Source organism: Coloeus monedula (assembly GCF_965178545.1).
Source record: "Coloeus monedula genome assembly, chromosome: 7".
Lineage (NCBI taxonomy): Eukaryota > Metazoa > Chordata > Aves > Passeriformes > Corvidae > Coloeus > Coloeus monedula.
Window position 1 is genome coordinate 12,547,598 of NC_138787.1, and position 16,729 is coordinate 12,564,326.

General features: G+C 43.7%; 1 protein-coding gene across 1 annotated transcript in view; it reads left to right on the top strand.

Annotated features, from left to right (window-relative positions):
* The window catches only part of CDK15 (cyclin dependent kinase 15), a gene marked incomplete at both ends in the record, with an annotated part of 35,181 nt that extends 20,598 nt beyond the window's left edge, over positions 1-14,583 (top strand). Inside the window, 3 exons of the mRNA XM_082285240.1 lie at positions 6,360-6,408; positions 9,008-9,147; positions 14,474-14,583. Of these exons, the coding sequence (XP_082141366.1) occupies positions 6,360-6,408; positions 9,008-9,147; positions 14,474-14,583 (299 nt within the window). The remainder of the gene's footprint in view (positions 1-6,359; positions 6,409-9,007; positions 9,148-14,473) is intronic.
* Between the last annotated feature and the right edge of the window lie 2,146 nt (positions 14,584-16,729).

Genomic DNA, 16,729 nt, shown 5'->3' on the forward strand with positions numbered 1-16,729 from the left:
AGTGAGGGGGAAATGATGAGCACTCATTCTCAGCCTCTCAGCAGGATCATTCTGTAAGAGAAATATAAAAGTGAAATATTAAAAACCCTAGAATGTGAAATTCACCCATTTACAATCTATCCATTCTCTCTCGCTTGTGCCATAGGAGCGTGGTGGGGGGAGCCTGTCTATCTGGAAGGGGAAAAAAAGAATGGGGGAGAGGAGGAGGGAGAAGACTGCTTTGAGCAAGAGGTTTACGGGTTTAGTAGAGCATAGTAACATCTTTTCAAAGAAGTGGGTGTTGCTCTGTGACCCAGTCCAAGATGCCCCTCCTTTGATTCTGGTGCATGAACACTAAACAGCCCCCATTTTCACATGGTAGCCGAAATTGGCTGAACAATAACCTGGTCTCACAGTCGAAAGGACTGGAATCTTTCACACAATTAGCTGAGACACATTAATCAAACCAGCGTGAAATGGGAATGTGTCGCTGTCCACAGCAAGTTTAATTTGGGTAGCAAGCAAGCACAGAACAGACAGCTGGAGGAAGCATTTTCTTCTCTAAGTTGTAGAAGGCTTGGCTGGTTAGTCTACAAGTTGAGTAGTCTGGGAGATAAAGAAATGCTCATGTGTGAGAGGAACTAATCACAAAGAATTTTTTATGCCAGTCATCTGCTAATACAAGGCCTCAAACATACAAACTCTCAGTGATGATGATTAGGTATCCTGATGCTGTGTAGAGGGACAATCTAAAAGAGCAATCATAAAGGCTATGCCAGCAAAGATACTTGCACAGACGACAGAGAATGTGAGTGCCTAGAGCTGCTCTGTGTAGTAATTCCCTCAGCTCTGTTTTGTCTGAGTAGCAGTGCTGTCCTCTGCTGCTGTGGAGGTTGCCAGTGGCAGGGCTGGGAACAAGAGGACAGGCACCTGGGCAGCATGGCAATAGCTCCAGTGAAGTTGAGTCATCATAAGCAGTTTTCAAGTCTGACTTGCTTTCAGACTTGATAGAAAGTTTCCCATATAGACTCCAGAGGGGCAGAACTAACGTGTGCTCTGCTGTGATCCTGGGATACTGGTGCCTTTTGTGGCTGGACAAGGCAGAAATGCAGGACTCAGAGGACACCGTTCTGTAGGAGCATCCCATTAAGCTGGCAAACACATGGAAGAGCGGTGCTATGTCAGTGTTTGGGGCAATAGCTGTGTTAGTTGGAGAGGCAATATCCCTTTCCCTTCCTGAGATCCTGACTAAGGGGCTGCGAGCTGTTCCAGCCACATACTGGAACCAAGCGCTTGGCTCACATCTGGATTGAACAAACCAGTCTGGACAGAAGAAGACTAGCCTAAAGTTGGACTATTTGCCCTACTCATGAACTAAATCAATTCACTTTTTGATGGGACTGCTGGTAAGAAGACAAGTTAGTCTCTTTGTTTAAAGCTATTTGCCATTTATATGCTTCTGGGCACTTCCCCTCTCTTCCCTGAAACACAAATGCTGTTTCCCCCCCAGGACATGCTCAGCCTGAGTACAATCTGTGAAGTCTGCCTGAGAAAACCTTCTCTCCTGAGGTTATTCCCAGACCATTTGTGCAAATCTGGGTGCCTGGGTTGGTTCAGATAAGCAAACAAGCTTTGGAGCTCTTCCCCAAATCTGATGGTTTGAATTCTTTTAGCTAGTCGTATTGATGTTCACACTGAGCACAGGCAGCAAACAAACAAACAGGTTCCTGCCAGAGGCAAGGAACGAACACCGGCAAAACAAAGCACTGAGGTGTGATCCTATTCTCATTGAAGTTGATGGCAAAACTCCCACTGGATTCAGCAGCTTAGGCTCAGCCCCAGACTGGGATTGTTACTGGAAGGGTTCCTGGGCCAGGTGGGTTAGTAGGAATCTTTGAAATGAAATCTGGAAATCTTTAGATGTATTCCTGTCACTACTGTGGGCTTGAGCACATCCTGCTGCAGTCTGAAGAGGATACAGCATGGGCTGTGGGGTCTGTGAGTCAGGCACACACAGGGCAGCTGGAGGAATAGCAGCTCTCCTGCCTCCTCTATGGGCAACTGGCAAGGGATGAAACGTGCAAAGGAGTTTTCAACTACCTTATGCCCCGGTGTCTTCTTGCACAAAGAAGTTCAGGAACACCCTTGTGCCCATTCCCTACAGTTTGCCAAAGTCTCAACCTGACTCCAGGTGAATGGGAAGGACGGGTGAGTAACTCATTTGTGGCTTGTGATCTCACCTTCTCTCTGCAGGAGAGACACTTCGGGTAGGAAATAACGTGCAGTCATAGGGCCTGCAAGCAGGTTTGAGAGCCATTCCATGGAGAGCGTGAAGGATTGGGAAAGCTCCTGCCCCACATCTCAGCACACTCACTGGCTGTCTCCCTGGCTCCCCGGGCTTACCAGCCCTACCAATAGTGACAAGGCTTTGCCCTGTGTTTGTTCATTTGTTCTGTTCCCCTCATTTTACTTCCCCTGAAAGAGGCAGTTGTAGCTCTGTTAACACTATTTTTGAAAGCTCTCATGCTGTGTGAGCTCAAATCCTTGCATTAATCTACTGCTGTGTTCATTTCACTGCACTGAAAAGCAGTGAGTTTAAATCCCCTCTAAACACCATTGGTGACACCAGAAGGCCAGTGTTTTGATCCAGCCCCATTAATGGTTACAAGTTTGAATCTAGACAGCAGGGGTCAAGGGCAGGAAAGGATTAGGAATCACAGCCCATGACATTAAGCTAGTGCTTTTGCCAAACTGGGAATACTGGAGCGCCCTGTGTACCAAGTTAGTTTTTGGTTGCTTTTTCTGACATTTGGATTCCAAAGAGTGGGGAACAGTGCATATCTATGTATGACATGATGAACTCACTAGAGTGAGCTTTACTCCTTGGTTTATTGCACAGGCTGACTGATGAACTTGCCTATGCCAGGTAGTATCACCTCACAGAGTAGATACAGGTTTCACACAAGGCCGTTTCAGATGCAGCAATGACTTTCAAATGAAGCCTAGTTTTTCACGTATCTGCAGGCTTTGGTATGCTGTATGAGATTTAGAAGCTTTCCAGAATCAACCTGTGCTCCCAGGTATGGCTTTTCAGCGTCCGTTGCTTTTCCAAAATGTCACCAGCAGATGGAGGCAACAAGCAGCAGGCCCTGACACGCAAACTTCCATGACATTTGTGAAAATGCAGATGAAGTCTGCATTCAGAGTGCTTTTCTTTTTTTCTTTTTTTTTTTTAATCTCAGTTTTCATGCTGATGTTTCATTTAACAAATTGGATGGTTGAAAACTGAATTCTAAAACGATAAAAATTTTATTGTCATAATAAACTGCATGTGGCTTTGATCTCGAAGGGAAGAGCAGCACTGTAACTAATGTGCAATGTATGCTGGCCAGGGTGTAGGAAAACTTCCCATCTGTGTGGCAATGGGCACAGCCTGCAGTTTCCAGCCTGCCACACAGACAGAGCTCTGCTCCTGTCCTGCAGCCACAGAGATTTCACTAATGAGAGAAATTTTCTCTGTGAGCCTGCAACCCCACTGCCTTCATCCAGCAGCACTTGGCATCCTCTTTCTCTCTCTTCATCAATTAGGAAAGTTTAACTTTTGTCCTCTGGCTTGCTTGCCTCATTATCAGTTCATTAGCCACTTCCACCTGGGTTTTCAAATAGGAAGGTATTTCCTCATTAGCACACTCTGCCTTGCGTAAGGATAGAAAATAACAAACCTAAGTGCTACCTTTCAGATCTACTCATATTGTTAAAAAAGCCAATCAGCCCTACACAATCCCATCATTTTATGTCTAGATCATCATTGTGAGATGATTAAATCGTATCTTATCCACTTTTTGGAATGATCTAAATATTCTTTATCTCTTACCTTTATGGAGTAGCTGTTTACAGTGTTTTACAATTTTAGATTGGTCTTAATCTTACAGTAGGGATAATACTTACTGCTCTGTTTTTACCCTGCTCAGCACAATGGGGCCTCGGCATTCTCTAAGGATTTGTCTATATGGGGTCAGGAGATTAATCTGAACTGATTTAAAGTGCATTAGTTAACTGCATTAAATCCTTGAGCAGAGACACACTGTTTTCTTACTCACATCTTCCATTCATAATCAAAGCTCTGTATACTCAAAGTGGGAAATTTGGCAGACCTCACTCAAGCTGAATTCTTCACTGAGAGATGTGTTTGGACAGGGACAGGAGTCGTTGGCTCACTGGCTCTTACACTATTCCTTGCAGATTAATTATTAATCTCCAGGTTACATAAAAGATAAATTTAAGTCAAGAGGGTTGTTCAAGACAGCAAACACTATAATTCAGGTACTCCTCCCAGTTCCCAGTAAGCAAGCTGATATTTCTATTTCTAATGTAAGGAAAATCCTATTTCCTCTTTGGAATGTTAATCCTGAAAATGCACTCCACAAAAACAAAGTGGCATTTCACTTAGGTATCATTGAAACATTTTGCCCTGCTGTTACCAAATGAACATGCATATTTAAAATTGTGTGTTAAACTCATTAAAAAATATTGATGTTAAAAGATTTCAGTAGAGTTAAAGTACAATTACAATAAAGTAATCTTGGCATTTTTACTAAATATTTAATGAAATTTATGTATTGTCATAGAATGTTTTCATCTCACAAATCCAATTTTTCTGACAGGAAGTTACAACATCTGAAAGTTTTTGGCCAGCTCTGTGAAGAGGCAAAAATTTCTACCTCATACAGAAAAATTTTTGCCTTTCCAAACCATTTGTAAAATTGTTTTTCTTCTATTCTATCTGGAATCTTTACATCTCTGCTCAATATGGATAATTTATTTCTATACTTTTAGTGCAGCCAAAGGGGCAAAAAGAAGGAAGAATGATCCAGTGAAAATGTTACTAGTGATCCAAGAGGAATGTTCTGCCAATCTTGATGACTTATTTGGGAAGGGAGTATTCAAAATGCTAATATTTAATTTCTATATATTGGTGATATTCCAGAGCTCTGGCACATAAATAGTCATGAATCCCATCTCAAGTTATATTCCCATTTACTGCTCTAGAAATTACCTTAGTATTTGGGTGTAGGAGAACAATTCAATTCTGAACTGTTACTTACCCTGTGATAGACAGGTTTAACAACCTGCTTGCCTGGTGTAGTGGTGCAAGATTGCTGCTGGAAGGGTCAAGGGCTGGAAGTTCAGTCATTTGCACTTTTTCAGGTTGTCTGTGTATCAAGTTGGTCAGATGCTGCGTCTGGCACTCTGGAAATGGCTGCACAGGCAAAGGCTGAGGGGACTCCCACTTTGACTGCAGCAGGCAGCTCCTGTCCCTGAATAAAATGCCTGGTGCTTTTCCAGGCAGGAAGGGAGGGCAGATGCTCTTGGAGGGTGCAGCATAAAGCCCAACCAAGCTCTGAGTCTGCTGGCAACAGACCAGTGGTGCTTGCCTCCTGGTGGTCTCACTGCTGTGGGGAATGCTTGTCCAGGCTGAGCTGGAAGAGAGGTCGACACCACCCTTCCTGCTCTCCTTTCCATGACTAGAGTGCCACTGTTCATTCTCTGCTGTCAGAAACAGCGCTCAGGAAAATGTAGGTGGGTAGAAATTGCAGCCTTTCTGATGCAAGAATATTCTCTGTTGATCAGCTCTAAGGGGAAATTTTCCAGGCTTAAGCCATTCATTCATATCTAAACCTGAGAAAATTCATGCTTTCCAATAAAACATTAGAGGAATGTATTCCTCTATATTTACCACAATGTTTAGAAATATATCCTTGAAAAATATCAACGAGAACACAGACTTCAGAAAACTGCAAACTCTGCTAAGTTCCAGTCTGATAGAGATCACAATAATCAGTGAGTACAAAGCCTCCATGAGCATGGTTAACTGGACAAACAACAAATCTAGTGAGAGCTGTGGACAAGAGAGTGGGATCAAAGTGCCTTGCCTCCATCCCCAATCATACTGCTGCATCCATGTAGAAAAGCCCCATGTACCCACAGAGCAATATGTGAAGCTCAGCAGCCCCTTGGAAAGCCAAGACAATTGCTGGGGATTCAGGCCTGCAAACTTCTTTTTGCTCCCTTTGTGTGAAGGCTTTAGGGACTGATACTGCTTTTATTGATGTCAAAGCTAAGACTCATGCTGTAACAGGAGGAGGTCCAAGGCCTATACTCACAGATATATGAAAGGAAAGGGTTACAGAACTGGAACAGCCTTATTAAGATCAATGCAGGTACTCAAGTCCTATAGAATAATGTCTATTTATAAATAATAAGATGATAGATTCTGTATGGCCCTTTGATATTCTGAGCACATTTTTTGGTAGGGGCTCAAAGAATGGGTTTTGGCTTGATTTTCATTTAATCTTATGATTGCATATTACACTTTCTAGAACTGGTTGCTTCCAGGAGACCTCAGAGACTCCAAGTCATCTGTGACAGGTAAGCTACCTATAACAGCAATGTCAAAATCGCCTCTGGGTTTATTTGTTTCTTTATGCAATCATTTAACTTGAAATGAGCTCTTTTGGCAAGCTCAGGAAGAGCAGGGTGTCTCTGTAGTAACAAGCAGATCTAACATCAGTTAAGCAACTGATTCTGAGAGATTGCAGTAAAGGTAGACACATAGTGGGTTTAGTATTCTCAGAGGAGTAGTGATTATTCTGAGATAAGCAGTGATTCAATGACTTCGTGTGCAGCTTTTTGTGGGGCACAGTTCAATTGAGAAGGTTGTACTTTCCCAGGCCCTCTTGCCCAGACTGAGGACAGACTTCGCACTGTCCCAGTTTTCATTTTTGAAAACAGACTGTAGGAATGTTGCTCAACAGCGCTAAGGAAGACATGCTAGGAAAGCATTTTCATGAGACAGACAATGAAATAATCTTGTGATTAGTTAGGAGGGGAAAAATCACATTCTTAGTGGCCAAAAGCTATGACATGAAGTCCATGGTTACACACTCAGCTTGACCAGACACAGCAGCACTGCTGAATCACTCCCTAGTGTGCTAAGGGGAGGGAGTATTTTTTCAAGCACATATACACACACACACATATATACAGAATGTATGTATGTATCAGTGAAAGAAATTTATAATTAAAGTGCCCTAACCTAGCTCAGGGAGTCATTCAAATCAAATCCCCCTAAACTGATTTTGAGGCACACAACAGGTTTTATAGTTATGTAGGAAAAGACAAGACAGGATTTGTCCTCAAGATTGTGTACAGGCAGACGTCAATAATCAAATATCCTTTGGGAACATAACCACATTTTTCATTGCTGCTGCTTATTATCTTTTCAGCTGATTGCTTGGGATCCAGCCCTGCTAGAAGGGAAGTGTCTTGCCCTTCAGAGCAGGATTTCCCAGATGCTGTTCTAAATGGCTGAACAAACATGCTAAAGTTTTCAGCAAAGCACAGGTTACTGAAATGCCAGCCATTGTCATGCACAACTTGAGAACACAGAAAGCTCAATATGGCCCAGACCCTGATAATGCAGATCCTGTAACAGAACAAATCCCCTCTCAGCCTGAACAAAGCAATAAGCATATTCCTTGCAACTGTGCTATATTGCACTTCTGCTTTTAGGCCATAATCTTTTGACACACCCCATTACAGGTCATACCAAGGGGCTGGCCTAGCACCTCTGTGGCAGAGCTCTGGGCTGCATGTGGGCCAGCTCCTGCTCTGCCTTAGAGTCCTGGTGCTGCCATGGCCAAATGACTGCCTTGGAATGCTCAGCTCAGGAGAAGGAAAGAGCTGCTTCATACAGACCGCTCAGCCATGACTCTCCATGGACAATTAAGAAATCAAAGGGGAGCTCCCCACAGAGCTTGGCCACCACCAGGAAGCCTGAGCCATGGTGGGAAGCACTGAACTGTGTTGCTGCCCAGAGTGTGAGCCTGCAGCAGCAGGGACTGAGGGGGCAGAAGCTCTCCAGTAAGACCCTGTCATGCAGCTCTAGCAAGAAGCCTCAGACTGGATGCTTTGGCTCCCTGTCCCATCCCTGCTCCCCAAGGAAGCAGGGGCTTGAACTGTTTTGCTGGAGGTGAAAATCCAGCAATTATCTACCACAGTGAGGCCAGATACCTTTTACAAATTTGTTTCTCAGGGTCTCTTTCTCTCCTTCTATCTTGGTGGTTTTTTCCTCATCTTTTATATTTTACATTTTATCTCCTCAAAACAAAAATGTCAGCATGTCGAATGTCCTGTATAGGGAGGGGGAATGCAGGGGCAGGGGGATCCCAGCCCCTGATGTCACTTGGAGGGGAAGCACCGCTGGGGGCCAAGGGAAGAAGCACAACAGGCCATGCTCTGAAGCTGAAATGTGATCAGAACAAACAAACAAAGTAAAAGCTGTAAAACTAAATGACAATTTTTATTTGTTTCCTTGTTGGTTTGTTTTCACTCTTCCACTTCCTTGTCCCCAGCTGTGTGCTCCTCTAGAGAGGAGCCACTTGGGATTGGTATTTGCTGGGCATGGAGCATATGTGTATTACATCTATTTTAAGCATTCACCCTGAGAAACAGATTCTTCTCTGGGAATCCCCAACACATTTTACAAACAGCTGCACTGCTGGTACTGGGGTAGGAGAAGAGGAAATGGTATTTTCTTTAGGTTTATTAGGTTTAACCTCTAGTCTTCTCAGTGGGCCAGTCACATTATTTTCTACATTTGGATTGTCACTGTATACCAGTACCACCAAACTCTGATATTACAGTTACAACATGTAAAATATAGTCTCCACAGCATCATTTCCCCTTTCACTTACAACCTTCTTTTTACAAAACAGAAATTTGTTTTCAAAATTTGTCTGTAAACATGAGTTTGAGCTGAAATCCTGGATGCATATACTCCAACATAGTCAAACTCAGATGGAACAGCAAATGTCCTGAAAAGCTATATAGCTGTGGTGGGTTTATCCAGCTTCCCTGTGTCCCTCCACTATCTTCGCCTCAAGCAGAGAAGGGCTGGGTCATGTTCTGGTTCCAGCTTTCTGGCTCATCCTCATCTCCTGTGCTATTTTTTCTCCTGTTTTTCTAGGATGAGCAGGGTGCCAGCAGCAGAGAATCTGGCCTCCAGGATGCTCACAGCCTTCCCTCCAGGCCGAATCTCTGCACAAGATGCGCTTCTTCATGGCTTCTTCAGCCCTCTGCCTCCTCAGCTCTATCAGGTTCCTGCTGGTAAGTTAACTCTCAGTTTCATCTCACCAAGAAAGAGCTGCTGCACATGCTATTTATTATGAGTTTCCTCTCTATTTTGAAAGTCTCTGCCATTCACCCAGATGTCTCTCTTTTCTGCTTGCACTCCCTCCCTACTCCTGTATGCTGCAAAGTTTACATCCCATTGCAAATTTGAGAATTTGCTTTTCTGTTTTCTTCCACTTGACCACTGTGTTAATACTAGAAGGGGACCTTGTTGGGCTGCCACCATGGTCCATCTGCAAAGCAGAGGTGTATATGCTTTGACAGGTCATTTCTCCCCCATTCTGTAACTCCAAGGGCCTGGAGATTTCCCCCAGCTCACACTGTGTGTTCAGTGTAACTCACCCGCTAGTCCCTCCTGATGTCCTGAATTCCCATCTGCTCAGCATGGTGTGCTATCCCCAGTTCCCTTGGACTGCTCCTCCTGCTCCCTTTTGATGTTGAGACAGCTGTTCCTTGTACCCTGTCACACCAGTTCTCCCTCAGTTTTACCTGCTTTATTTTCCTCTTCCCTTGCTCCCTTCTCTTAAGCACATAGCTGTACACACAGGTCTGTCTCTGCTGTCCTGAGCTGACAATAAATACAGGGTTCTCAAGCTACAGTTCTGCTCCTCACTAGGAAAAGCTCTCTCCTATCGGGCAGCAGGCCAAAGGGACCTTGCATTCCCTGTTGCCTCCTGGGCACCCTCTACACTTGTTAGTTTGGTGGTGTGTTTTAAGATAGGGGCAATTAAGAAAAAGCCTTCATGGACTGTGTTGTCAAGCTATTGGAAAACCAAATTTCTGGCTCCTGCAACACATCCCAAGTGAAGGAACAGCCAGCTAGCATCTCTCCCAATCCCCCAAACCGCTGCCCTTCAGAAGGTGCTCTGTGTGTGTATGTGCTTGAGTGAGAGACATCTGCATTCCTTTTCTGTTCACCCAGCCACAGAGCACAAATCTACTTTGACACTTTTAGAAAAATGAAAAGATGGAATCTCGCAGGAGCCTGCCTGTGCTGGGGGGGGAGGAGGGGAGCACGCACAGCAGGAGGGAAGTTGACTTTTCTTTATACATATAGGGTTTTTTCCATGCAGAGTTTAAATTATGCCTGATAAAAGGAGTTTCGTGGATGTTTCAGTTCTTTCAAACCCTCCTGGCTTCCTCCCAATTAAATGAGGTTTGTCAAAGCCACAGGGCTCTGCTGCTGCCAGAGAGGCGGACAAGCACTTCCCGCAGTGACATCTCCAATCCCCAAGGGAGAAGATGAAAGTGTCAGTGCTGAGAGAGAGAGAGAGAGAGAGGAAAAAAACAGGTACAGAGACAGACAGTGTGAGAGAAAGGAAGAGAGTGAGGAGAAATAGGAGGAATGAGAAAACGGATTGGCATAATGTGTCAATCTCTCCGATATAGTGCCAGCAAGGGGACAGATTCATTTCACCTGGGTTTAGGCACCATCCCATATTTATTATCCCCCATATTGCAGCAAGAAGTACCTCGTGGACAGGAAACTGCATGGCGTTATCATAGCAACCAATGTGTTGAGAACAGAATCAAAGTGCACAGGGCTGAAACAAGTACAGTACGATCATGCAAGACCATATTCATGAGTGACTCATTAAGCCTGTAAAATTTAGGCAATTCTGAATAATTCCCCATGTAGCCATTCCTATTGCCATAATTGTTTAAGACATTTTCTCTCTTGTGTCACTTTGGCATAATACTATTTTGGAATTTAACTGTATCATTTTAAAACTCTTGTTGCTATGATAACAGTGGAGATTTTAAATATATTCTCTTCGACTTTGTTCTGGAGGATGCTGGCTATTAGCTGCCATCCTCTGAAGGGGAAAGTTAAAGCAGAAGGGCAAGGAATGATCTAGAGATGAAAGGTGAAAGAAGATGGGGTTGATCCCAAGGTGTGTGAGAGAGTAAGAGAGAGACATTAGAAAAAATAAAAGGTTCTCATAAGAAATTATTCTCTGTTTTTATTAAATAATTGTATCCATAACTGTCCTTTTTATAAGTTGTTATGACAAGCTGGAAGCTAAAGGATGTTTTTCAAAGGTCAGTTCCTGGGAGAAAATAATTGGAGAAATCACTGTTTTGAAGTTAAGTACCCCTCCAAACAGCATGTTTCTGATTACTAGGGGGAATGTTAATGGTTAGAGGCTGGCTGCTGCCCCTGGGAAGGGGGAAAGGGAGCACAGGGCTCTATACTTCCTGGAGGTCAGCTCCTACAGAGTAGAACAAGTTGCTGTTGCTATGCTCATCTGAGTGCAAAGTGCTAGAAAAAAAGAGTAGCCTGTGCTCTAAGGGAGGAAGAAGATCCTCTGTCCTCTGAGTGGGCTGGCCCACAGATGGGCCTCTCCCACAGCTGCTCACTCCTGTGGCTCTGAGGCTGAGGCTCTGGTTCAAATCTTGTTCATCATCTTGGTGGCCTTAATTCTACATGTGCCACCAGCACCTCTGGATATAAAACCAGAGAGAGGTGCAGGGGTTTCTTCAGCTTCCCTTCAGTGTGGCTAGTAGCCTAAGGGGTGGTAGTGATGACCTTTTGTAAAACCGGAGCATTTGCTGTCCTTTTTCTGGCCAAAGCCAATCCTGAGACAATTATCTTTGTGCAGTGCAGCCCTGCACTGCAGCAGCTCTGATAAAACTTCAGTCTAACCCTTTGCCACCTGCTAAAGCAGAATGTTTTCTGTCCAATTAATCCCTCCTGGAAGAAAGATGAGATCCTTGAATCAAGAAAGCATGAGCTGTGCTCTCAACTCAGTGTCAGTCCTGAAGTGCAAAGGGCTTTCTGAGGAGGTATCTCACTCTGTTGTCAGACAGGTCAGACACAGTAACAGTTGTAGCTTATTATTCTTGTTATAGATTTGGTTTATTTTCCCTCTCTTTTGCCCTCTGATGCTTTAGAGCAGGCTTGCAAGCAGGGAAGGTAAGCAGTGGGATTTGGGGTTATCAACAGTGCACTCCCAAGAAAAGACACTGCAAGAAGGGCTCTGGCCAAACCACCCGGGCACAGGGCCCAGGGCAGCCTGAGCCGGCAGCTCAGATCCTTTCCCCACCAGACCAATATCCAGTCTCAGTAGAGACCTTTCTCACAGCGTAGGAGATGTTCAACCCCGGCCATATCCTCAGCACAGCAGTTAGTAAATTCTGGTATGTGCTCCATGAGGAGGATTGTGTGTTGCATGGATGTGATCCTGGCTTTGACTAGGAGGTACTTGCTCTTTTTGGGTACAACTGGTCTGTAATTGTTACCTCCCCCAGCAACACAAAATCAGTGCAGCAGGTGATGAAGACACTGTACCATTTCTCCTGAAACAGCCCACTATTCAGCCTTTCAGAGACAAGGAGGAGGAGGGAGGCTTGATGTTGACAGTCATTTTAATGTCTGTTGCATCTAAACTAAGACAAAGCAAGTAAGCAAGTGTGGGCAATGAGGACGTTAAGGCTGCAAGCCACTGCCTACCAAAAATCCCATTACTGTGGGGATTAACCAGCAAATGGTAAATGTTATCACAGGGGACATACAAGAAGAGCTGGCTTTCATGACCCCTTGTTTGGGTTGGATGGTTTCCTTAGGATCTCCTAAATAGCTAGAAGGTTCATACAGTCACTTGGTTTTTTACCACTCTGCTTTGAGACCTCTGTACACAGCAAATGGATATCCTTCACTGCAAGTCAGATACAGACACCTACAAAGTTCCTACCAGGTATATGAATCTGGCTTATAATGTGTCTTAAAACAGGAATAAATCAAAACTAGCATTGAGCAGGAAATTCAGCTGCCCCTCTTAAGCCAGAAGCATTCTTATCTGTGAGGTGATAAAACAAATCTTCACTTAACTCAGGAAAACCACCCCTCACTTCACCTGGTGTGATCCCCACGCTGGTGGAAGATCTGCTTGCCTTCATACTGACAGGGCATTAAAGTTTTGTTTTCTGTCATTAAGCCACCACCCTAGGAAAGAGCTGTTGCAACATCACAGCACATGCTTGCCAAGTGCACAGGACTCTGGACATGTTGCCCTGTTTAAGCTCTTCCCTGCATGCTGTCCTGGGGCAGGTATTGTGCTGGGCACTCTTTAGGAGCACGGGGCAAAGGGAAAGATGGGAAAAAAGGAAAATTTCCTTTGCTCACTCCCCAGCTCCTGCTCTTGCAAAAGCTACTGGCACAAAGTTTGGCCCATGTGACTTGTGGAAACAAAGTCCTACAGACATGGATCAAATGCTCTGACTCCCATTGATCTCAGGCCAGAGAATCTCTATAAAGGTCTTATTGTTCAGGGAGACAAACCACTCTTGGGGCGAGTGCTGCTAATACCGTTCACGGAGGCAGACACTATTGCATCAGAGGTTAGCAGATGTTTTTCTGTATTTTTTTCTAATTGCAAGTTATTTCTGAGGTTTCTTTAACTTCCATTTTCCCTTTAACACTCCAAAATGCAAATCTGAAAAGATTTAGTTGTCTTGTTGGCTGTGAAAGACATCCAGGCTGGAAGTCTCACGTAGTCATTTCCCATCCTCAGGTGCACTTCTGACTTCACCCAGTTATCAGCAGAAAAGAGTAAATGGGGATGTAGTGATCAGGTTTCTAAGGCACAAAAGTTAAAGCTAAGTTTGAGATTGTGACAGCAAGCAACTATGAGCATAGGAACTCAATTAGCCTGAAAGACAACTATCTCATTATCTTTCCTAAAATGATATAAATACATAAGAATATAAAAATTTAAAATAAACTCTCTATTGACTGTCTAGATGACTGAATTTCACTGCTCAATTTCTTTAAACACCCACTTTAGTATTTATTTATTCTAAGCGTGAAGCGGCTACGATAATTAGACTGTCAGATTTGGTAAGTTAATGAGGAGTCACTGGAGTGGAAGGTTTTGCATTTGTGAGATTGCTGAAGGAGAGAAGCTCTGTGCCTTCGCTCTATCTCTTTTTTCTTTTTCTTTTTCTTTTTTTCCCCTCTGCTGGGTGGGAAGGAGAGAGCTTGGCAGTGCACAGATCCATTTGAATCCTTTTGATTAGCGGGCTGCATTCCTACCACTGTTCTACCAAATACTATTTTGCTGGTTGCTCCAAGAAAAAGAAAAAGAAAAGAGAAAAGAAACTGCAGATGAGATTTCTAGAGAAGGGTGTCTAGATTAAAGAAATGATTTTCCAAAAACAATCAGAAGGAATGCAGCTGTGAGAAATAGGATCCTGAATTAGTTTATACTGTGGTTAATGTCACAGGAGAGCATTAAGAAAGTAGCTCAATGAAGGAAAAGGACCGTTTTGCAGCTTTATCTTTAACCTGATTTTTCCGCAGGACAATCAGTGCTCACAGTTCCAGGAGTGAGACTGCAACCTGAAATCTGTGACCTGTTTGCTTCTTACTGGAAAAGCCATGTCTCAGGAGGTTCAAGCAAGTTTTGGTAGAAATCATGGATGGTTGAATAATTCTTTGGTAAGCATGCAGTTGCCATTGTCAAAGCTGCTGCCGTCACCCTTAGCATGAATTCCTTCGTGTATTGAAGGTAGGAAAAGAGATCTGATGCTCAGGGCTGGATGACCACATTCCAGGGTGAGAACAAAGTGGGAAATCTCACATTCAGAGAGAAGACATCAGCAAGCCAATGCCCCCTATGGACAATGTTCAGTGGTATCACAGGAGGTTTGGATTTGTTTTGTCCTATTGCAAGTCTCAGACCAGTGCCCTTTCCTCTGATGCTTCCCCAGTCAAATTATTGCTTCATTTCCCCATTGCTTAAAATGGCCAAATTGCCTTGTTCTCCTTTGTCCTTGCCTACTGAGTTCACATTTCATAGCTTACTTGTTTTGATTTCACACACATTGGAACCTGGGCAGAGCTAAGCAAAATCTCCTTAGCTTGTAATATCCTTGATTTTAATTAATCACTATTTTAGTGCCACACCTCAAAATGATGCTTCAGCATCAATATTTTTCATCTTCTTTTTGTTACAGAAGACCAAAGGCTCACTTAAAATCACTGTTATTGAAAGAAATTACCAGAAAATACCCTTTTATTATATCCTGTCTCTTTGTTTACTTTGTGCATTTGTTAGCAGCATGTGTCCTGTCTGTGTCACCACTGCATCTGTGCTTGCAGGGCAGACCTGGAAACTGGTCTTGAGGCCAAATTACTTTGACTGTCTTATCGTCTGCCAAGCTAAGAGTCAATCTTAGGATAGCAGGACACACCTCAGCTACCCATCTGTGCTTTCAAATGCACGTAGATGGCATGTACCTGCCATAGGATCAGGTCCCAGCACTCAGTGCCTGGTCTCACAGCCTCTCTCTACCCCTTCTGCCCTCATCATGTAGACAACAGCAGGCAGAGAGAGGCCAGCCTTGAATCCGTTTAAGAAAGACCTGACATTGCCAGAGCTGTGACCAGACTGGGTTTTGGAAGCAGCCTGAATGCCTTCCTTACTCACCTGCTCAGCTGAGTGCAGACAGGACGGCTGTTCTCTCTCTGTGATCAGAGAGGAACTAATCCTGCCAGAAAAGCTGGCTGTCAGTTCCATTAAGGCTTCTGGGACAACTCACTTGAGGAGGGCACTCATGCATCAGTGTTCAATGAACTTGGATTTGGCCCATTTTAACCGATTCAGAGAGCATTTCACAAATATATCATTTAAAATAGTGAAACTTGGAACTAGTAGGAGACACTCTTAAACATTTTTTTTGTATTAACCTGGCCTCAAAATGATTGTGTCCCTTTTTTTTAGCTGCTTACAAAGCATACTAAACAAGCTTAAATGTCAACTCAAGTTTTCTTCTGCAGTTCATTACAGGAAAACATTTTATATGTGATGGTGCTCGTATTATTAATTCTCTTTTTAAAAAAGGCATCTGGATTCAGACATGTGAGCCAGGTTATAAATGAAACAGTAATTTTTTTGTCATTTTAATAGGCTACCAATGGAAAGCAGGGGGTTCTGTATGCTTTTTCAAATGTAATGAGAGGTAGATAGGCATCTAAAGCACAACAGCCTCATGCTGGCACATGAGAGAATGGAATTTCCTGGGAACATAATGAAACTGGCCAGCCTTCCTTCATTTGCCAACCTGAGTTAAGTTACAAAAATAGACAAAACCAAAAAACTAAACATACCAGGCTCCATCTTGAATCCATGGGCCCTGAGCAACACAGCAAGGGACAAAACATCATCACAGACTCCTCCTTGTTCTCCTTCTGGTGTCAGGAAAAGATGAGATACTGTCAGTCGTCTATCCCAGGGTGATATGTACTCCATGCCAACACTCCACCCATTTTCTACCCAATTCCACCCACCACTTTCCCTCTACCTGCTGAGGAGGAACATATGGATCACTGGAGTCTGCTACTGTTCTCATTCTGTCTCTCAAAATAAATACTCAGATAACTAATGGTGTGCCTCCTACATGTATGTGATACTGTACCAGCTACGTGTAGTTGAATCTACAGGAAGAGAAGAGCCTGTTTTAAACCAACTTTTAACAAGCAGAGTGACTGAAGGCACTAGCCCTGCAGAATATTTGTAATTGGGATTTATTTTTCTTTTTGATTTAGGACTTAGGC